The 23,966-nt window shown below is 39.3% G+C and overlaps 1 protein-coding gene across 5 annotated transcripts in view; it reads left to right on the forward strand.

The window, feature by feature from the left end:
- The window catches only part of ANKFN1 (ankyrin repeat and fibronectin type III domain containing 1), a 371,662-nt gene that overhangs the window by 214,182 nt on the left and 133,514 nt on the right, over positions 1-23,966 (forward strand). For all 5 annotated transcript variants that reach the window (XM_070226368.1, XM_070226369.1, XM_070226373.1 and 2 more), the window contains exons 3-5: positions 4,467-4,601; positions 18,880-19,081; positions 22,594-22,804. In XM_070226368.1, coding sequence (XP_070082469.1) covers positions 4,467-4,601; positions 18,880-19,081; positions 22,594-22,804 — 548 coding nt within the window. The remainder of the gene's footprint in view (positions 1-4,466; positions 4,602-18,879; positions 19,082-22,593; positions 22,805-23,966) is intronic.

Genomic DNA, 23,966 nt, shown 5'->3' on the forward strand with positions numbered 1-23,966 from the left:
ACCTTTGAATTTAACTGACCCAACTCCCTCATTTTACAAGTAGGAAAACTGAGACCTAGTAATAGAAAGTAACTTGCCCAAGGTCACACAGCTGCTGAGGAGTAGCTTGAGGACACAAGCTCAAACTCCTCATCCCAAACCAAGGTTCTTTCTAATGAGCTAAATGGCTCCAAGATGGGAAATTGCAAACCCTCACATTTAACTGAGAAGTCCTCTTTCTAGGGAAACTCTACACCCATTCTCCTGTAAATGGCCCTGAGTGTTGCTTCATGGGTCACAGCCTGAACTGACTTCTTGAGATGCTACTGAACTGCTTCTTCAAACCAGTCCAGGCACATTCATGAGGCTCCAAGGACTCAGTCTCCTGCCTTTTTCTCTGTCTTCAAAAGGTACACAGTCCCTGACATCAATGCCTAAATTATCTCTATGTTTGTGTACTGGGATGTACTGATGTCACCATCATCTGCCATCATACAGGTTAAAACTTTAAAAGTCATCTTCAGCTTCTTTCCCACTCTCTCTCACTTCCTCCCCTACTCTCACCTGTACTGTTGACAAGTCCTATAAGTTCTACCTCCAAAATGTGTCCCATGTTCATCTCCTAATTTCCATTTTCACAGGCCCTCACTATCAGTGTTTTCCTGCTTCTAGGTTCTTACCACTTCAGTTCATGGTCCCCAATGGCTAGACCAGAGGAATCTTAATCAGCTGCGCTGACATCCTCCTGCTCAAATCCTTGTCACCTACAGGATAAAGTCCAAACTCTTCAACGTAGCATTCGAGTGCTCCCCAATCTAGCCTCAGCCTACTTGTGGAGACTGAATTCCATTAGATGCTCCCATCATGATTTACTTCAGCCCAACTGGACTACCTGTTATTCCTCAAATGTTCTAGGAATTCTGTGCATTGATTCCATTCCCTTCTCTTTTTTTCAACCTCTAGATGTCTTCATTCCTCCAGATTCAGTTCAAAAGCAACCTTTTCCATGAGTCTTCCCTAAGCATCCAGAGGAAATAATAATTCTTTTGTGATCCCTTAGCATATTGCTCATACTTTTTTTATGGCACTTATTTAATTCTTCGCTGTATTATAATAAGCTGCATCTCTCTCACTAAATAGATCTTTTATCTTTGAAAAGATGCCTCATTCATCTTTGTACCCCTCCTCATAGTGATTCAACCAATGCCTTGCATATAATAAGTACTTTCCTTTCTTATTTATTGAGCAGTAAGTGCTGCAAGATACTGGGCCCGGCAGTGTGCCGGCTGGAGGGGGAAGATACAAAATAACTAAAATGCAATCCCTGTCTTCAAAGGAGCTTTAATCAGTGAGACATGTTCAGGAATAACCTAAGCAAGTGAACTAACTGTGGGGGTGGAATTGGGTGGAGGGGAAGTGCTGAGTATGGAACAAACATTCTCAGCGTTCCAAATGAGAACACTGGTATTATGATATGGAGGGTGGGGTACTGGGGGAGGGGTGGAGGGAAAGAAACGGCAACGCTCCTTTTAAATCATATCTCTGTGCTGTAGTCATTATTAGAGTCCTGTCTACGTCTCGCCAATCCAACCTATCCTTCTCCTAATACCAAAGTAATCTTCCTAAAGCAAGACTCTGATCGTTTAACTCCCTGTTCAAATGTTTGCTGTTGAATGAATCAAGCATCAGATAATTGCAGGCTTATGCTAGGAGTTATGGAGAATACCGGTTTGTAGAGATGAGACAAACTCCAGGAAACAGCTGGAGAACAAAAAGCAAGAACATGCTGTAAAAGTGCCGGGGGTGGAGGACAAAATAAGTGTGCGATCAGTATGGGCTGAGATTAATTGAGAAGGAATAATTGGAGGAGGCAAGCATTCAATGGATGGCCACTTAGAAGGAAAAATTAGATGTACTAAGTGAAGTTTAGGGTTTCTTTCAATTCTCAGATCCAAGTTATTCTTTGAGATGGTTTACTCATTCATTCAACAAATACATGCTAAGCACTTCAACAAACATTCACTAAATATTTATTGAATGCCTTCTATGTGGTAGAAATTCTGCTAGACACTAGAAATAAGGCAGTGAATAAGAGACTTTGCACTTAAACTCTTACAGTATAATGGGAATGACTGATGTTAAATAAGTAAGAGCAACAAAATCTGATGGATATAATGATGGGAGGGTATAAGGTACTATAGGACCTAAAGCAGGGACCCTAACAGCACAGGGGCTAGAAAAATGTCCCAGAGTGGTGATGTTTAAGCCAAGACTCTAAGACTGTACATGAGTTAGCCAGACAAAAGTGACTGACATTCAGACAGAAGAATATCATACGCAAAATTCTGGAGTTAAGAGAGGGTATGGCATTTCCAAGGAACTGAAAGACATTCCAAAAGGCTATATAGCATGGAGGGCAAGAAGGAAGGTGGCAAGAAATTAGGCTAGACAGGTGGGCAGAGCCAAATTATAGAGAATTTTGCTAAAGTATCGCAGGAATTTATACTTCATAGATAGGCTTTTGGTAACGTTAAAGTATTTGGCACAGTGTATCTAACCTACTAAGTACTTAATAAACGTCTGTTGAAGAGTGGCTTAATGAATGAATGGATGAATGAATGGATCTCCTTTGCAATGGACACGGACTCATGAAATGACTCAGACTTGACCATTTGCTCCAGAAAGCAATGCCACTATCACAGGAGGCATCGTCCCCTTAGGTTTACATAGCAGATGGAACTCATGACCCCTGTGAGGTAGCCCCTAACCTTAGTAAAATTGCTCAGAGTCACCTGACTTACCCCAGGAGACGGAATTTAAGTAAATCTGCATTGAAGTCAAAGTTTTTCTAGAGATAAGGGTAAAGTTTTACCTGGCAATCATTTAGGCTTAAACTGGAAAAGGGTAGTCTGACTCTTTCTTAATCCTTGATGAAAAAATAGCCTTCTGAACCTCGAGGATATGAATATTCCCAAATTAGATCATTTGTAGCAAAGCTTCCACGGACAAATAAATCCAAGGAGAGAAAAAGAGAAAAAATGTTCCAAAGGGAGATATTGCCTTTCGAACAAGAGAAGTAAAAGACAATTGTGAAAAGCTAAACTGAACTCTTCCTTTGTACACCCAGGTTTTATGAGTCACTTAGCCTTGCCTCAAATTCCAGCTCCAGAACAGCCACCTGCTGGGACCAGTGAGCTGCCAGGGTGAGAGCTGTCTTTAGAAACGGGGAAATTTTCAGGAATACAAGATCCCATTCCCAGGATTCTAATTAATCGCCAGGCCAAAGATTAACACTCCACCCTCTTGTTTATAACCAAGAGACTTTCTCCTGATGTGCCACAGAGTCACATTCAAAATTTGGGAGTTGATTCGGTGCCAGGTATAAATAACAGACCAGAATCAGTGCCTAGTAAAAGGGTCCAGAATTATTTCTGAATCATCACAGCAGCTAAGCTTTCATCTGGCATAGAGAGCATCTGAATAGAGCTTTAGAGAGATTCTTAATGCTGTTGCTAAGGACGTGTGTGTGCGTGCGCTCATGTGCATGTGTGTGGTATTCATATGTGTTCTCAATCAGCAATGTCTCCCCAGCATAGTAAGCAGCCTGTAAAGGTCACTTGCCATTTTATTTCAGCGAGAAACATGAAAAATGCCTACATAAGCAGCTTTCTAGGAAATCCATTCTGTGTGTCTTACTAGTCATGTAAAGCACAACAACGTGAAAGGAGCCAGGTGCACCCATACTTGCTGGCGTGGAGGAAGCACTGGAACCTTCCTCCTAAGACTGAGCATTTTGGTGTCCTAAGTCCCAGGTCTGCTGACTACTTTCTCAGAACCTCCTCAGACAAAAGCTCGAGCATTGGTTGTGCAGCCGTGACAGGACTGGGAACTTTCTTAAGATGCCCCTTGCTCCTGCTGGGAGCCTGTAAAGGATTGCACAGGTGCCTCGAGGTGAAGGGATGTGGCTGCCACCTGTGTGCTTCTGGTCTCAGGCAGCTGTTGGAATAAAGGGGTGCCTGGTCCCAGGAGAGCTGTAGATCATTTGCAGTCACAGAATGCTCGATGAGCTCTTGAAAGCCAGACGATATTTCTTTCCCTGCAGTTGGTATAGTACCAAGCTAAGTGGCTGCCTCACTGCCCCTTTGCTCACCCTTGAGTGACAGTCGGTACCGATTCAGTCTTGTTTGCCATGAAGCTTGCTGTCCCTGAATGCCGCTCCTTATGGACCTCACAGATACAATAGGCTAAAGACATACTGAAGTCACGGCATCCTTTTACTATACGCATGAGAGCTTGAGAAATCAAGCCTTCCCGAGGCTGCAGTCCCAAGAATATACTACACCTAGATTCGGAGCCTAGCAGTTTCCCTCTCCCCTTCTCTCCCTGTACGTCATTTGCTCTTTTATTTTGCTTTAAGAGTAGCTTAGTGATCATGGACTTCGGCTCTTGCCTGTAGTGATCCTGTTCGCATTTTATTCTTTACACAGAATAGGAAGGAGGTTTGCTTGCTTTGCGCAGAGGCTGAGCTACAGGAGAAAGCAAAGCCAATGTGATTTATTGAATGAAAGCACTGGACAATTACCAACAACTTGTTCCTCTGCTGCCTCGAGCAACCTAAACTGGTAAGTCAAATTGATTGTTGTCTTTCTTCATGTGAACGTGGAGCTTTCTTAGTCACTGATTATTTTTAAGTATGTATGTGTTGCTGCAGTTTAAATGATATAAAAAAATCTACATCTTCCAAAGTTAGCTGCGGGCAGTCCATGAAGAATGCACACAAGCACATACACAGTCGTCTGCAACAGCACATACATGTCCATGTGGAGAGGCAAGGATGGGGTGAGGAAGCCCCATTTTTGGTAATTGGGCATTTTGATTGCAGCAAGCTTAAGGCCATTATGTGTTTGCATAATTGATTAGCATTAGCTATGAAAGATAAATTATTCTTTTCTTGTATAAGATCAATTTCCAGTTGGGTTCCTGAGTACCTACAAAATACCTGTTGGATCAGGTAAAGATGGATCCCATCATGCTGATAATCCTGACTACAAATCCAGGCATATTGCTGTCTTTAATCTAGTTTGCAGGTTTGACATGCAGAGTGGAATGCCAGCATTCTGTCTATCCTAGGTGAGAGTGCCCATAAATAACATCATGACTGTGATGTTGAGGATACCTGCCAAGGGGACACAATGGGCTTGCATGCAAACCCTTGCTTGATCCACTGCCACTTTTGCACCCGTGTTCCTTAAATCCTTTCTTTATTCCATGAAGATGTTTGGTTGGTAGGGTGCACTAGGTTTAAAGTGGGATATTGTAAATGTCCTGTTACCCGTGCTGGTCTTTGACCTAGCCAAGGCCACTGGAAGTACCACTGATAATCAAGGCTGAGTTTGCTTCTGTGCTGGGCCCCGAAAATCCCCATACTTACTTGATTTCTTCATTTCCTAAATAATATGTAAACCAACCGCTGCAGAGGGGGAAAGTGAATGGAGAAAGCTATTGCTTTTCTCACCACCATCACCAACACCACCACCACCAACACCACCACCACGACCACCAGGTCTCCTTAGTCTGTTTTTTGCCTAGCTTTTCCAAGGATTTATGGCAGCATCAATCCATCTCTGGTGGGCTCAGAGTCCATATAAATGTCATGCAGAGTTTAATGTCTTTGGTGCACTCTATCTGCAGTATATCACTGGCCATTCAGATGAAGTTGTGGCCTTAGGTGCTGACAAAGATGGATGATGTTGGAATAGTGAGCAGCATGCTTCTCTAAATAGAAACCGAAGTTAGGAAATCTGAGAGATGGGTGAAGTTTTGCCAAGTAGAAAGTATCCCCAGGCCACTCCATCACAAGAGCAGGGTCATTCTTCTATGTGATTTGGCTGTTTCACAAAAGATAGCATTCTAACAGGAAGGCGGCAGAAATGCCTGGTGGGTAGAGATGTCAGGATAGCAGGGCACTTTTGCTGGCTCACTGACTAACTATGGATCTTTAGGAAATTCCCTTGCTCTCCCTCAATCTCTATTACTCCATTCCTTCTATTCCTGATTGTTTCAAAGAAGACATGCTACACTCAAGTTAATGCATCCATGAGATACCACTTAAAGCTTTCCTGTTAAAGGGTGCAGTAGGTAAACAAGATCATTGTTCATGCACTTTAATCCAGAGACCATGCATCAGACACTCACAGATAAGAGTTTACGTGGGGATGAGGAGCGGTATGCCCTTTCCCCCATTTAAGGGATACAGAGCATTCTGAAGGAAGCATGATCACACTTAGGGGGTTAGAAGGGGAGAATAGAGCTGAAAAATGGCATTTAAAAAGAAAATAACTTCAAATTCAATTCAATAAGTCATGTAAATATTTTTTCCATATTAATCAGTAATAACTGATTTTCTATACTTATGAAGCCGAGATACCAAAGATCTTAAATGTCTTGAAACAAACAAACATGCAAGTATTTTTGAGGAATTAGTTAAATTATGAGTAGAATACATGTATAGAACTTATGGCAAATTTCAATGTTCAAATTACGCCCATACCCACGCACACGGAATTAGCAGCTGAAAATGTACTATGATTTGAGGCGTTCTAGAAGGCTTCTTTGCCAAAAAAAATGGTCCCATCTCTAGGATTAAGGTACCTGAAATTCTTTCATCAAGGATTCAGTTAAGTATTGCTGTCTTTTATAAAATACAAATATTATTAGGAGTAATAATAAATTAAGCCACTGATATCTTATCATAAAACAATGTAATAAATGTTTTCTACCTCAGGGGAAACCCAAAGGATGTTGCATTAATATTATATTAATTCTTCTTCTTTCTATTTATTTCATACCCATCTCCAAAAACTTCCTTTACAATTATTTCACTTTTGATCAGAAAACTAAGTAGACTTTAGGACAAACTATTTCTTTTTTACGAAATGCTTAGAATAGTCAATACCATCTAGGTTTCCTCCAGGCCCTTGAGAGTCACATTGCGGAAAGCTGAACTCACTATCTTTCCCCTTTTGAATCTACTCTTCCTCTTGTATTCCTTTTTTTCTTCTTTTAGTTATTGGTGGAACTATTATATACCTAATCAACCAAGCAAAGTTCATAGAAGTTACCCTCAGGTTTCCTGATTCCTTTAGCCCCTCCATCCAATCACTAACCAAGTTTGGTCCATTTACTTCCTCCATCTTTTTAATCTGTCCAGCCCTATCTCCATTGTCACATTCTGTAGTTGAAGTCCCCAGCTCTCACAGGTACATTTTCAAGAGCTTCATACTTGGTTTTCCCATGTCGCTGGTCCCACAAGACCACTGGTCCCCTTCAAACTACCCTCTGGATGCTACCAGAGTAATTCTCTAAAAATGCAAATCTCAGATTTTCTTTGAAGTTCTCTAGTGCTTCCCTGTTGCGAACTGGTCGAAATCTATTGCTCCTTATCTTGGAACAGCAACGCCCTTGATGGTCTGGCCCTGCTACCTCTCTAGGCTTCTTTCCCAAGGTCCTGGCATGGTGGATGGGAAGTACTACTGGAAATGTCAGAGCCCATAAGAGTACTATTAGGGCCCCTGCAGGCTTTGACCTACCAGTACACCATGATGTTTCACATCTCCATGTCCTAATCTGAGCTATTATACCTGGAATGCCCTTTTCTTTCATTCCTGCTAGTTGATTCATCATTCACTGTTCAAAATCCTGCTCAGGCATCACCTTCTCCAACCCATTTCCCCACCTGCCCTTCTCCCATGACCACCTCCTGTCACCCACGGAGTTAATCACTCACCCCTCTGTGCTACTTCTTGCCTTAGGCATTTAAGAGCAGTGTTTGGAGGTTAAGATCTCAGATCTAGATCCATACAGCCTGGGTTTGAATCCCAAATCTGCTCCTTAGTAGTGCCTCAATGTCTTACTATGTTAAATGGAGATAATAATAGTCCTTACTTCACAGGCTATTATGGGATTCAATGAGCTGATACATATAAAGTCATTATTCTAAATAGTGCCTGGCTCACAGAAGGTGCTATAGAAGTAAAAGCTATTATTATTATTCCTTAATTTCACATATCACTCTATTTCATCACTACATATACTTGTGTAACTATCTTCCTTGCTAGCCTATGAGCTCCTTGGGGCACAGGTAGGGTAATCAACTTGTTTCAATCTGCCTAGGACTTTCCCAGTTTTAGCACTGAAAGTCCTGCATCCTGGGAACCCCTTCTGTTCCAGGCAAACCAAGAGTTGGTCACCCTATGTTGGACTCTGTCCTTCTTACCTTTGAATCCCCAAGGTCTATCACAGGATACATAGGTTACAAAGTAGATCATCCATAAGGGTTTATTGAACTATAGAAGCAATATTAATTGTGTTTTCACATTCTCCCTCATAAACATGCTTTCCAACTTCAAAAATATGTCTTCTTGCTATGAAATCCCAGCTGACTTTTCAAAACTTATACCTAAATAACTGAATATATAATTTTTAAAAATGCACAGGAACGGGAAAGGTTGCTTCCACCCTATTATATATGATCAGTGTAATAGAATTGGCCACGCTTTAGCAATCCAAGACACATCTGTCATGTTAATAGCAGTTGGAGAATAGTGGGGGGGGGGGGGGGTGGGTCACACATTTTTTTATGTCTAGTGACAGGCAGATTGACATCTGAAGGTCCCTAGTTCACATCACAACCGGAAGAGCAATCTTGTCCTGGTCAGAAATGTTCCCTTTGCTGAATGTATCTGTCTCCCCAGCTGTCAAGAATAGCTAGAGCTCCTGTTTCTAATATGCTTTGTCTTACAACTAGTCTTCATCCAAACTGGCTCAGGTCTTTTTTTTTTTAAGTATGCTTTTTGGTGAGGAAGATTGGCCCTAAGCGAACATCTGTTGCCAATCTTCCTCTTTTTTTTTTTTTTCCTCTCCCCAAAGCCCCAGTACATAGGTGTATATCCTAGTTGTAGGTCATTCTATTTTTTCTTTGGGATGCTGCCACAGCACGGCTTGATGAGCGGTGTGTAGGTCAGTGCCCAGGATCCAAACCAATGGACTCTGGGCCACCGAAGCAGAGTCCACGAACTTAACCACTCCGCCATGGGGCTGGCCCCGTCAGATCTTTTTTCAAAGTACAAATACGCAGAGAAAGTCCTGCAACAAAGCTCCTATGAAACAGGGACTCTGCAAGTGTCAGAACTTATAACAAGGGCAAGATCTTGCCTTCAAAATCAAGGTCTAGGAAGAAGCAGCTGACAAGCTGCCAGACCAAGCTCTCTCAGGCAGAATAATAGCAGAGTTGCTAAGAGCATGGGCTTTGGAGTCAGAATTCAAATCCTGCCTCCTCCATTTACTGGCTTTAGGATCTTGAACAAGTCACCTAACCTCTCTGGGCCTCAATTTCTTTGTTTGTAAAAAGAGGATATAATAATCGTACTGACTTTCTCCTTGGGTTTTTATTACATTTTTGTCTTAGTCTGTGAAAGCAAAGCCTGAGGCAAACTCAACTGCAAATGTTCAATTGGGTATTGGGAGTTAGAAGCTCAAGGCAGCAACAGTGAAGGAAAAAGGGAAATGACTCAAGGAAGGAGCAAAAACAAATATAGGTAGGTGGTTTGTAACTGAACTAGCCAAGGCTTCACAAGAAAACAGATCTGGTTGGTTGGTTGTATGTGATAGCTTCCAAGAAGCCCTAAAAACAGTCCAGAGGGGAGAATGGAGAGGAAATTATCTGCTGGATACTTCCAGTCTCCTGTCTCTCATTGGTACAGGTTTTCCCATTTCCAGATAGTGTTACCAATCCCTCAGGGTAGCCAGGAGTGGAGCTGGAGCTTCCCTCCTTGGGTCTGGTTAGGTCAGAACTGCTGCAGCAACTGTCACAACAAGCATGATGAAGGCTACGCCAGAACCCGCCCTGCACTTGAGACAGTGGGTGGTGTTAGGAGACAGGATGATGGTGGCAGCCAAGACTCTATTTGAGTAAGTGGCCAAAGCCCAGGGAACAGGAGGTTTTGAAGTAAATCTGAGGAGACTCCACTCTCCACAGGTTATTCTTGCTATGTTGGACCTGAATTATTCAAGCTACTCTCACTCTCCTTACAGCTTGGCTCCAGGTGTATTCACAGGTCCTCCAAAAGTGTAGCAGAGATCAGGCTATAATATGTCAAATAGCAGAAGTTTTTAATTTTCATAAACTCTTATTTATCAACTCATTTTATTGTTTATGCTTTTTGTGCCTCCACTAAGAAATTATTGTCTTATTCAAGTTCACAAAGATTTTCTCCTATGTTTTCTTCTAGAAGTTTTATAATTTTAGCTTTTGCAGTTAGGTCTATGATATATTTCATTTGAAGTTGATTTTTATGTATGATATCAAGGAGCGATTGAGGTTCTTTTTTCTTTTTTTGCTTTTTTTTTCCATATGGATATCCCATTGTTCCAGCACTATTTGTTGAAAAAATTCTTTTTTCCTATTGAATTACCTTGACACTTTTGTCAAAAACCAATTCATCATATATGTGCAGGCTATTTCCAGGCTCTCTATTCTGTTTCATTCATCTATGTGTCTATCCTTACTCCACCGTCTTTATATAGCTATCCTTACACCAATACCACATGTCTTGATTACTGTAGCTTTATAGCAAGTCTTGAAATCAGGCAGTGTAAGTCTTCTAACTTTGTTCTTCTTCTTCAAAGTTGTTTTGGCTATTTTAGATCCTTTCCATTTTTATAAAAATTTTAGAATCAGCTTGTCAATTTCTTTAAAAAAAAGAAAGCCTGCTAGAATTTTGACTGTGATTATATCGAACTTATAGCTCAATTTGGAAGAACTGAAAACTTAACAATACTAATTCTTCTGATACAATTCATGAAGAAAGTATCTCTCTCTATTTATTTAGATCTTCAATTTCACTCATTAATGTCATATAGTTTTAAGTATACAGGTTTTGCATATATTTTATTATATTTATTCCTAAACAGATTTTTGTAGATTAGATTATTCTACAAAATTTTCATGTCATCTGCAAATGAAGACTGTCTTGTTTCTTTCCTTCCAGTCCATATGGCTTTATTTTTCTTGCCTTACCTCACTGGCTAGGATGCCCAGTACAATAGAAGGGGTAAACATTTTTGCCTTGTTTCTGATACTAGGAGGAAGTACTTGATCTTTAATCACTAAGTATAATGTTTTCTATAGATTTTTATGGATTCCCTTTACCTGATTAAGAAAGTTTCCTTATATTCATGCATGGCTTTTTTAAAAATCACAAATGGATGTTGAATATTGTCAAATGCTGCCTTTTATGCATCTATTAAGATGACCATATAGGTTTTTTTTTTTCATTTATTCTGTTAATGTAGTGAATCACATTGATGGGTGGTTGAATGTTACACTAACCTTGCTTTCCTGGAATAAACCCTGCTTGATCATGATGTATTTCTCCCTTTTGTATATTGCTAGATTTTATTTGCTAACATTTTCTTGAGGCTTTTTGCCTCTATGTTCATGAGAGACATTGGGCGATAGCTTTCTTTTCTTGTAATGCCTTTTTTTCTGGTTTTGGTGTTAGGGCAACGCTAGCCTCAAAAATGAAGCCAATTTTTTGCAAGAATTTTGTGCAGAATTGGTATTACTTCTTCCTTAAATGTTTGAGAGACTATAACATTTAACATGACTTTTATTAAAGATTTGGGGATAAAAGAAATTGTTAAGATCCAAAAAAGGAAAATATAAAACTAGAAATTAGGGGGCCGGCTTGGCGGTGCAGAGGTTAAGTGCGCATGCACATTCTGCTTTGGCAGTCAGGGGTTTGCCGGTTCAGATCCTGGGTGCAGACATGGCACCCCTTGGCAAGCCATGCTGTGACAGGTGTCCCACATATAAAGTAGAGGAAGATGGGCACAGATGTGAGCTCAGGGCCAGTCTTCCTCAGCAAAAAGAGGAGGATTGGCAGCAGATGTTAGCTCAGGGCTAATGTTCCTCAAAACAAAACAAAACAAAACAAAAAACAAAAACTAGAAATTAGCTTTCCCATAGAGGATCTCCTCCCGGCTAACTAAAGTCTGGTCTTGTAGCCATATTGCAGAGACCAGCCCACTTGTAGTCAACAGATCTGTATCCCCTTCTCTTTGGAGCTCAGATCCCCTAAGTCTCTCTGAAGGAAGAAACGATACATCTTCTTTCTTTAGAGCAAATCCCAAGAGTTTTAATTCTTCTTATTAAAATAATACCTAACAAACTGATTCATAAATAATGGTATACCCATACAATGGAATGCTACTCAGCAATAAAAGGTGAAGAACTATTGATAGACATAACAATACAGATGACTCTTAAAATAATTAAGCTGAGTTAAAGAAGCCAGATAAAAAAAGAGTGCATAGTGATGATGCCATTTGTATGAAATTCTAGAAAATGAAACCTAATCTATAGCAACAGAAAGCAAACCAATAGTTGCCTGGGAACAGTGGGCCTGAAATAAATGGATGTGCAAAAAATATTCATTTAACATCCATTTATTTCAGGCACTCTGCTAAACAACTGATATGTATTATCTCATTTAAAACTTTAATATCCCTTTTAGACATGACTATTATAATTGAAATGAGGAATACTCTTAATGATGGGGAAATTGAAGCTTGGGGAAGGTAAGTAATTTGCCCAACGTCATACAGTTAATAAGTAGAAAAGCCAAAACCTGAAGTTAGATCAGCCTGATATCAAAGTTGCTACTTTTAATACTGTGTTTAAAACCACCATGACTATCTGGAGGTTGAATAATGGAATAAAATGTAATTATAGATCTCAACTTTTTGAGTCTTTCAGTGAAACTGGCTAACAAGGAATGTTCTCTGAAGAGTGATATCCCAGACTTAACACAACAAAATCAGTTTCCTGGCCAGTTCTCCTTCTAGGATTCTGTATCTATTTTACCTATCAGGCATTTCATTCAACATTTGAGTCTCTTTTTTTTCCAGTTTAATTCAATGCAAAATGCAGAGAGTACTGTTGCTATCATTTTCAAGACACTCTTATGGGTGCTATAGGGTTTGTATGATGTACTAGTAAAGTTCCCAGCAAGAATCATGTAGCACATTCAAACAGAATAACTGAGCAGAGGTTAATAAGCTTTGCACTTCTTTTGTTAAATTTATTCCTAAGTGTTTTAATCTTTGTAATGCCATATTATTGTAAATGGAATTATTTTCATAATTTTGTTTTCATTTCATTGTCTTTTAAATCAGAAAGGAAAAAAGTTATAAACAAAAGATAGACTTACATTGCCTTATATTTATATTTCCTTTTATATTTTCCTATGTGGTTTCCTTACCAATGCTCTTTCTTCATCTGGAGTTGAATCACTGTCTAGTGGCCTTTCATTTCAGCCTGAAGGACTCCCTTTAATACTTCTTGTAGGGAATGTCTGCTGTCAAATTCTCCCAGTTTTTGTTTATTTGTAAATATCCTAATTTCACCTTCATTATTGAAGGGTAATTTTGCTGGATAGAGAAGTTCTATTTGACAATCTTTTTCTTTCAGCACTTTGAATATCTCATCCCACTTCCTTCTGGCATCTATGGTTTTCTGATGAAAAATCAGCTGTAAATCTTTTTGAGGATTCATTGTGTGTAATAAGTTATTTCTTGCTTGTTGTTCTCAAGATCTTCTCTTTGTCTTTAGCTTTTGACAATTTATGATGTATCTAGGTGTAAATCCTAATTTGTGTTCATTGAGCTTTTTGGATGTGTAGGTTAATGTTTTTCATCAATTTGGGGAAATTTCTGGCCATTATTTCTGCAAATATTTTTTCTCCCCCTCTTCCTTCTCTTTCTGGGACTCCTATTATGTGTATGTTGCTACACTTTATGGTGTTCCACAGATCTCTAAGACTGTTTTTCTTTTTTATTTTCTTTTTGCTCCTAAAACTGGATAATCTCAAATGCCCTATCTTCAAATTTGCTGATTCTTTCTGCTGCCTGCTCAAATCTGATATTAAGCCCCTCTAGTGAATTTTTCATTTCAGCTATTGTACTTTTCAACTCCAAAATTTCTATTTGGTTCTGGTTTTCTTTTACAAATTCGACCTCTTTATTTGATATTCTCTATTTGGTGAGACATCATTCACATAATTTCTTTTATTTCTTTAGACATGATTTCCTTTAATTCCTTGAATATATTTAAGATATCCAAATTAAAGGCTTTGTCTAATAAGTCCAATATTTGGACTTCTTCCGGGGCAATGTATATTGACTGCTTTATTTCCTATGAATGGGACATATTTTTTTTTTTGTTGGTTCTTTGCGTGTCTCATAATTTTTTGTTGAAAGCTAGTCATCTTTATATTATATGATGTGGCAAATCTAGAAATCAGATTATCCTCCCTCCTCAGGACTCACTGTTTAGTGATCTTTCAGACCTAAATCTGTAAAGTCTGTATTTTTCATCATATGTGGCCACCGAAATCTCTTCTTGGTTAGCTTAGTGGTCAGCTAATGGTTGAACAGAAATTCTTTGCATCTGTCTTTGCATCTCCTAGTGCAAGTCTCTCAGTCTTTGCAGAGGGTCTCTGTGTGCACACCTTCAATACTCATCAGGCATTTGACAGCTCTGTCTTAGTCTTCACTTCCTGCTTGCACAGAGCCTCAAAGTCAGACATAGATGAGAGCTTAGGACCTTCTCAGGTATTTTATGAGAATTCTTCCAGCTCTGGGCATGCATGTGGTTTGCTAGATCCCCAGGAATGTGTCAGAGCTTTTCAAAGTCCTCTATGGACATCTTATTCTGCAGCTTTTCCTTTTAAGCTTTTGGCTAGTCTATTGCTTGCCCCTACTCTTATCCACCACTTTAGGCAGCTGGGATGTTGAACAATTGCTAATGTTTGTTTTTGACAGATGCCCCAGAGGTAAAGGTTATTTGCACTTGGTAAGCTCCAAGTCAGATCAAATAAACAAAAGCCTTGTGAGTAGGGTCTTCCAGGGAACCACCAGAAAGCTCAAATAATGACAAGTCTCTCAAAACGGGGTTTCAAAGGAGCTCCATCACTATTCTGTACCATCTAGTGGCTGCCAGACTACTGTTTTTCACCATGAACGTAGGCTGTTGGTCTTTAAGTCTACCACAGAGCTGGAGAAGATGGGGATTAAGCAAGTTAAAAACACCACAAAGCTCACTGTTCCTACTGAATTCACTTATTCAAGTGTTTGAATAAACACTGTCTGGATTGCTGCAAACCTTTGGTTAATATGCAGCATTCTGAAAAAGTTAATTCTGACAATTTTTGCTAGTGTTCCCACTGCTTTTATGGAGGAGAGGATTTTCAGAGGTCCTTACTTCACCAGTCCCACTGTCATAGTATTATTTCTACTCTTTCTGTGAAGCGTCACTTAGGTGTACTACTTGTAAATAGCATTTTACAAATCTCAATTGGGGAGTTTTGTCTTACATTAGGAAAAGTAGACCATTTGAATGTATCATACTCAGAGATATATTCAATCTTAGCCCTACTATTTCACTTTACATCTCTCTTTATTACATTTTCTTATTTTGTTTCTTTTTTATCTTTCAATTGTTTTTCAGACTTATATTTTTTCTTCTCTTCCCTCTAGCAGTTTAAAGTTCTACTTGCTATTTCTGTTTTACTATGAGTGACTGTAAACATACACATTAAAAAATTTAAACACATTTTTCTATCAAAATAAAAACTAGTAGTATCATAAATACATAAAATCAGATTGAAAACAGTGTTTAAAACAAACAAGAAAGCTATTTAAATTATTACGATGTACTTTGCTGTCTTTGGTTTGGGAAGAAGATTTGAAGTAACCTTGATAATTACTGCTATCTATTGAGTGGCTACTATGAACCAAACACTTTACGTACCTTTCATTTGTTAATTCATATAATCTTCACAACTCTATAAGAATTCTTTTTATATACAATTAAACAAACTCAGAGAATTTAAATAAAGCCCCCAAAGCCACATAGATTATAGATAACAATATCACGATTCAAGCTTTGGTCTGTCAAATTCCAAAGCCAAAGCTACACTGCTTCTCGCATGTTTGTCCCTTTACCTAAGGGTAAACATTTAGGAGCACAGTTAGCTGGGAGAGTTGTGCATGTTTATAGAACAGATAATAGAAAGTTGTCTTTCGCAGTATCTCTCATCAAACAAAGTTTTAAATATAGAGGAGGAAAAGAAAATATAATGATAGAGGAAATCTAGAAGAAGAGAAACATGCTAAAGGATGGCCTGGAAGGAAGGAACTGCTGGGGCAGTTTGAGAAGGAAGTCAAAGAGACAGAGAAAGTCAACCTATTTTGACTGAAGGGAACAGATGGAAGATGAGTAAAGACAAAAGGGGCCATGTGGTAGGTGTCATCAGTTAGAGGGCAAGTAACTGGAATTTGATCAATCGACAAGAATTTATTTACTGGACTCCTGGGCACTGTGGGAGATACAAAAGAATGTAGAGTTATTTTGGGAATGATAATGATGTAGACAAGACAGATGGCTTGAACTGGGGCATTAATGCTGAAGGAAAAGGCGAGGGACAGAAGACAGAAAGAGGTTAAGGCAATCCCTAAGTGAACCAGCTTGCATATCAGTCTGGAATTTTTGTGGAAATGGAAAGATATAGAGGAATCACTGTAGTCGCTATTAAATCAAAAGCAAAGGATTTGTAGATGGAAGGAGAAAGATGCCAAATCACCTGCTCTTTCCATTTCTGCTTTTGTGAAAATTAAAAGATAAGTAAAGATTTATGATAACACATCCACACATACATACTCACTACAGGCAGTGCTTCACATCGTCTTCCCAAATGTAAATACGACCATTTAGCTAAGATTGGGTAGGGCCTGATGGCCATGACTAATACTGGACAGGTCTGACCACCTTGGAAGGCACTAGGAAGTCTTTTTATGTTGGAGGAATTGTAAGCAAGACTTAAAAGGTACCTAAAGATATCCAACAATGTAATGAAGATAGATCTCCATTTGTTAAAGTGCAAGTAAGTGAAGACTAATTGGTGCTAGTAGACATGAAACCAAATTCAGAAGCATCAGGAGGGAATGAGCTTTCTGGGCAGCCCCTTGGTATGTTATATGTAATAGACTCTCATATGTGCCGTTCCTTTACTCTAAAGTCTTTATTGAGTATTTTTATAACAAAAGTGAGAGCTGCCATGAGTCTTCCTATGTTCTAAGCTCTTTAGATGCATTATCTCATCAAATCCTCATAACCATAATATGTAGATGTTATTATCCCTACTTTATAAATGAGAAAAAAAATTAGATTCAGACATGTTAAGTAACTTGCTCAAGATCATATAGTCAGCAGGTGGAAGAGTAGCAATTTATATCCTAATCTGTGTTATATTTCTTTTACCTTGAGGAGGCACATTTTAAGTGCTGGGACTTAAAAATTAATACTTGGAAGTCCTTGTTCTTGAGAAGCATACAGACTAGCTGGAGACAGAGAGCCAAAAAACAGTTGTAATACAATAAAATATTTGCTTTAACAGGCATATACTAAGTGAATGAATAAAGAAATACATATATTTGCCTGAGACCATTTGAACATAGACTTTAAGCATCAGCAATTGTTTCCTAGGTGATGAAGGCACAAATGGAATTCCAATACATGTAAAACAGTGCATACAAAGACCGAGAGGTAGCAAAGAGTTTGAACTATTTAGGAAAGTCTAAGGAGGTCAAAAAGGCTGAAGCATAAAATGCAGAGGAACAACAGGAAATGAGGCTGGAGAGGTAAGCACTTATAGGTGAAGCTAAAGAATTTAGACTTTATCTTGTAGGAATTGGGGAATCATCAAGATCAGTCCTGTGAAGAGTTTGGTCAATAAAAGAGGTTCCACATGATATTGTATCACGGGGGTCGATAAAGCTATAAAAACTCAAGGACTGGAGATGACTTAAGGGTCACAGCTAAGTAGCAATGGCAGCATTACAAATGGAAGACTCCACTGCAGACTTGAGACAAGGTGGTGGGAAGGCAGCACGCTCTGGAGAGACCTGCGCTCAGTGTACTAGAAGGCTGAACCAGGTGTGCTGTCACTTTACACATAAGTGCCTTGGCCAGTGATTTCATTTATGCGTTTGTTCATCCAATACACATAGCATGCAGGCAGCCATAGCCTTGGTAGCATCAATATTTCAAAAGAAATACGCAACATAATGGTGGATAGCTTTTGAAATGGCATGGCTGATCTCCTGGATACTCACTTCAAGTATGACACTGGAAAGACCTGTTAGAGATTTGCAGAGCAGCAGTCAAGTACTTCTCGGAGAATGCCAGGAGTGAACGCCCTGGAGGACACTACCTTGAGTATCTGAACAGGGATGGGCCTATAGGTACAAATCCTCCAAACCTCTGGGAACTGAGGTAGTTCACCAAATCTCAGACAACAGGCACAATCTAACACCTTGAGAGAAGGGAGATCTGCAGGGAACAGCCACATTCTTTTAAACACCTGACAGGGGACACTATCTAGGAGGAGGTAAGTAGAAAGATCTCAATTACATATACCTAAGACAAAATGAACAGACCTCTGGATTATAGCAGTTTTAGATACTTCCTCCCAGTGGGATAGAGAGCTCAAGACTTTGAGTAGAGGCTCATGTCATATATACGTTTGTATGTAAATGTCTATGTGTATATAGCAAACGGAGGTTGTCATTTCATTCTTGCTACCAATTAGCTGCTTCCCTTCCCTGGCTTTCATCTTTCTCATCTATAACATGAAAAAGCTATATCTGATGATCTCTAAGATCCCTTTCAGCTATAATATTTTATGAGGATCCCCGATGGTTACTGGAGCTGATAAAATTCTTTGTCAATTTATAATTACGTTGTGTAAATGATACAACATCGGATTTGCCTCCTCTTAGGAACTGCTGTGTGAAAATGACCCAACAAATGCAGAATTTACATCTTTCTCAGTCAAAAAAACACAGCGCCCCATCATCTCCCAATGCTGCCAAACGCCTGTACAGGAACCTCTCTGAGAAACTGAAGGGGAGCCACTCTTCGTTTGATGAGGCCTATTTTAGAACAAGAACTGACCGGCTGAGTCTCAGAAAGACCTCCGTGGTAATAAAATTATTTTTATTCTTGTCTCGATTTGATTTGTGTGGTCATGTTTGGACTTAAGGAGATTCTAAGATGATCCATGTTTACTTCAGGACCTGACGTTTGCAATTTTATAACTGCTGAAAGTCACGTAAGGCAGGAACTGCATATATCTATGTTGTTAGCTGAAGTTTGAGTGATTGTGAGATTTTCCATTTCTTTTTCTTAATTTCTTTCCCCTTTTTTGCCCTTAATTTTTCTTTCTCTAATAGACCAAAGAAACCAAAAAATAGCATTTTGACAAATATGGAATATGAGATTAAACAGGCTTTCTGAAAGCTCCAGTGTTGATTCAAATATTGAATGAGCAATGAACAATACTTATTTACTTATTTAGAATGTATACCCCATATCCTTTCCAAAGATACTCAAGACAGAATCTGGGCGAAAAATGCTAAGTATTGGGGCTGGCCCCGTGGCCCAGTGGTTAGGTTCGCGCGCTCCGCTGCGGGCGGCCCAGTGTTTTGTTGGTTCAAATCCTGGGTGCGGACATGGCACTGCTCATCAGACCACGCTGAGGCAGCGTCCCACATGCCACAACTAGAAGGACCCACAACGAAATATACAACTATGTACCGGGGGGCTTTGGGGAGAAAAAGGAGAAAAATAAAATCTTAAAAAAAAAAAAATGCATAAGTATTATATAACGGGAAATAAAGAAAGAGATAGAGATAGAAATAGAGGGAGAAGCCAAGGACAGAAGGAAAGAAAGTGAAAAAGAAAAAACCAGAGAAAGAAAATAGTGGGGATGGAAAGAGAAATAGATATACCAACAACCTAGGAAAATATAGTACCTAAAATTTGTCATTACATTTATCTTTGAGTTTGTAGTCAGCCAAAGCTGAAAGGGACACACAATTGGTCATAGCATTCCATTAGCAGATAACTGAAAGTATATCAGTCTACGAGAAAAATGAATATTTTACTGTTGCCAAGTCCCTTGGCATATAAGATACCATAGTGAATTATGTAATGGAGAACAAAGATTAGTATAGGTGATGTTACAGAGATTCTCATATATTAGTTTCTTATACTGGCCCTCGATAAAAGCTGAGGGCATAATATTAACATGCTCAGCAAGGGTATTTCTGCAGGAGGGTAATGGTACCAGTTGTTGGAGCTTAAAAAAGAAATGAGCCCTAGCCTTTCCAGATAGAAGCATACTAGAGTTTGCCAACAAAAGCATGGAGGAGGAAATGACTTAAGAGTAAGAGCAAATACGGCACATGAGAAATTAGACATACTAAGAATCACAAACAAATACACAACTGTGAACAGGGCAGCATTTTAACTTTGCACTCATCTGTTTTCTCATTTCAAATTCATCTTCTGGGAGGGCTTGGTTGTGGCTGAGTTAGGGCCTAAGCATCAGTGGCTCTTCAGTTTGGCAGATTGTTGACTAAACGCTTTTCCATTCAGCAGATTGCCCTGTTGCAAAGAAGAGTTGCATACCAAAATAGCTGTATCCCCTGGCTCTCTATTGTCAAAGCAAGCATTTGCATAATACCTTTGTATTTTCTTCAAATTTCAATCATGTGTTATGTACTCAGCTAAGCCGACCTGCAGCCTTGATAGACTCAATTTTTGATGAGACTAAAAATAAAATCTGCCAACCTAAATATCTGGTCACTGAAGACCTTTCACATTTCAATCAGGCTACCCCTATGCTAGGTGAAAAATAATGGTATTTTAACATTTTTAAAGACCAAGCAACTCTTGGAGAAGATACCAGATAAATGTATAAATAACACATGTGTTGCTCTTCTCCCATGAGCTACAGAAATATGTATTTGAGAGAATTCCAGAGCTTTTCTCCTTTGTTTACTATTAATCCTCTGAAAGAACTTTTCAAAGGAACCATTTTGTCTTTAGCTATTTTTTTCCTATAGGTTATTTGTATCCTATAAATACAATAGTCTGCCCTTATCCACGAAGAATACTTCCAAGACCCCCAGTGGATGCCTGAAACGGCAGATAACACCAAACCCTATATATACCATGTTTTTTCTATACATACATACCTATGGTAATGTTTAATTTATAAATTAGGCACAGTAAGAGATTAACAACAATAAATTTTCTTTGGCATATCCAAATTGCCAGAATCACTACTCTTTCACTTTGGGGTCATTATTAGGTAAAATAAGGGTTACTTGAACACAACCACTGCTATAAGGTGATAGTCAATCTGATCAACAAGTCAGCTACTAAGAGACTAAGGGGTGGGTAATGTATACAGTGTGGAAATTCTGGACAAAGGGATGATTCACATCCTGGGTGGGATGGAGCAGGATGGCATGAGATTTCTTCACACTACTCAGAACAGCCTGCAATTCAAAATATGAATTGTTTATTTCTGGAATTTTCCATTTAATATTTTTAGACCATAGTAACTGAAACCTCAGAAAGTGAAACCACAGATAAGCAGGAACTACTGTATTCAACTTTTGGCTCTCTCAGGCCCCAAAACAATTTGCCATCCAGCCACTGAACCCTCCCTGGAAACCACCTCTTGAGGCCCTTACCTGAGTGCTCAGAAATGCCAGGTGTTCAGTGATTGGGGCTCTCGGTTAAGAAACTATAGAGGTCAGTACAAAGGAGTCTAGGAGTTTGGGAGCCAGCCTGCAGGCAGTGTGGAGCTTAGAGATTTGTAACAGCGAAGGGACATGTAACATTGCATATTTTAGAAAGATTACTCTCCTGTCAGTAAAGAGCATGGGCTAGAGGAGACTAAGACTAGCAACAGGCAGGTCATTGCCATGGTCCAGGCAAGGGATGATAATGGTCTGAGCAATAGTAGAGACATGGGGCATGGAGACGTGGGGCATGAGTTTGAGAAAACAGAGAAAGTGCACTGTCAATTCTAAGCTAGTCACAATTAAAACTACCTGTGTTACGTTATCTATGTGAGCATTTCCCAAACTGTTCTGTAGAACATTATTCCAGGGGCAGTTAAAATAAACGCAATGAAAAATATGTTCTGTGAACAAATATTTGAAACAGGTCGTATTTCCCACCTATTAGAGAGTCATAATTGCACATTAAAATTATTAGAGGCCCTGAGAGGTCTAACAGTAATATAAGGTGGTAACTTGATTTAATCCCATGCATACCAAATTTATTTGACCACATGCTACTTTCTAATAGAAGACCTTTTAATGACCTATCTAACAGTATTCCAGAGAAGACTGGTTTGAGAAACGCTGATGTTTCCTGTTATCTATAGACTAGCCATGCTATACCCTATTGTCTCAATGCATCTAAATGTAGAGATCTATTTAATTCCCGTTAGAAAAGATGGATGAAGGGTCCAACACAGTTTTAATTTGGAGACCTTGGGATAAATTGCAGTTGTTCCACCTATAAGTGGGAATGCAGTCACTGAAGCAGTCACTAAAATTCAAAATAGCTAAGCTGCAAAGACACACTGGCCTATGCAATTATACTAACTTGCTTTTGTTCTCCTCCTCCAGAACTTCCAGGGCAATGAAGCCATGTTTGAAGCAGTTGAACAGCAGGACATGGACGCCGTGCAGATCCTTCTGTACCAGTACACACCAGAAGAACTAGATCTCAACACACCTAACAGTGAGGGGCTGACGCCCCTGGATATTGCCATCATGACCAACAATGTACCCATTGCTAGGATTCTTTTGAGGACAGGAGCCCGAGAAAGTCCACACTGTAAGTAAACCCGAGAATGAAAACATGTACTATTAAAGCTAGACCCAACTTTATGCCACTGAAATAGCCATTGCTAAGCTTTAGAGCAGGAATGGTTGACTAAGCATAGGCTTTGAAATCCTTTCCATGTTTTCATGGACTTTCATGAAAATAGTGATAGTGTTTATCAGTCTAAGCATCAAATTATATTCTAAACAAAATACACTGAATGGAATTGAAAAAGAGCCTTGAAGAAATCTCCTCCTAAGAATTTAACCCAAATTTTAAACATGTGAAATACACCAAGTGAGGCATAGAATAGGAAATATACAGAAGAAAAGAATGAGTGTGTGTGTGTGTCTTTGTGCCCACAGTGAATATGGTGGCTTCATTCATCCATTCAACAAACACTGAGGACCGAGCATTATTCGAGGTCCTAGGAATGCAGTGATGAGCAAGACAAAATCCCTATTCTCATAGAGCTTACATACTAGTGGAGAAAACTTCCCATAAGCAAGTAGATAGATAAATTAAAATATGAACTCTAATAGTGATAAATACTATGAAGAAAATAAAATGGATCAGTGGCTAGAGATTGATGGAGTAGAGACTATTTTAAATAGGGTTGGGCAAGAAAAGTCACTCTGATGTGGTAACACTTGAGCCTAGTTCTAGATGATATCAAGGAACAAGCCATGACAAGGTATGGGGTCAAATTCTAGATAGAGTGAACAGAAAGATGCTGTGGCGGGCAGAAATAAGACCGCCAGATCTGAAGAACAAAATGAGCAAAGGGAGAGTGACCACTGAGGAAGAAGTCACCAGGACCAGATCATTCAGGACCTTATGGCCGTGATAAGATGTTTTACTTTGATTGTGAGTTTGATGGGGAGACAGTGGAGCAGTTTAAGCAGATGAGTAACATATTCTGCTTTACATTTTCAAAGATCACTACGGTACTCCGTGGAGAATGAACATGGTGGGCAATTGTGAAATCAGGAAGACAGGTTAGGAGGCTATTTCATGGTCCAGGAGACAGATGCAAATTGCTTGGACTAATATGGTAGTGACATCGACAGTGAGCAGGGGTGGAATTCTGGACGTATTTTTTTAATAGCTTTATTGACATATAATTCACATGCCATCCAATGCACCCACTTAACGTGTACAATTCAATAGTTTT

This window comes from Equus caballus, chromosome 11 (assembly GCF_041296265.1).
Source record: "Equus caballus isolate H_3958 breed thoroughbred chromosome 11, TB-T2T, whole genome shotgun sequence".
In the NCBI taxonomy this organism is placed as follows: domain Eukaryota; kingdom Metazoa; phylum Chordata; class Mammalia; order Perissodactyla; family Equidae; genus Equus; species Equus caballus.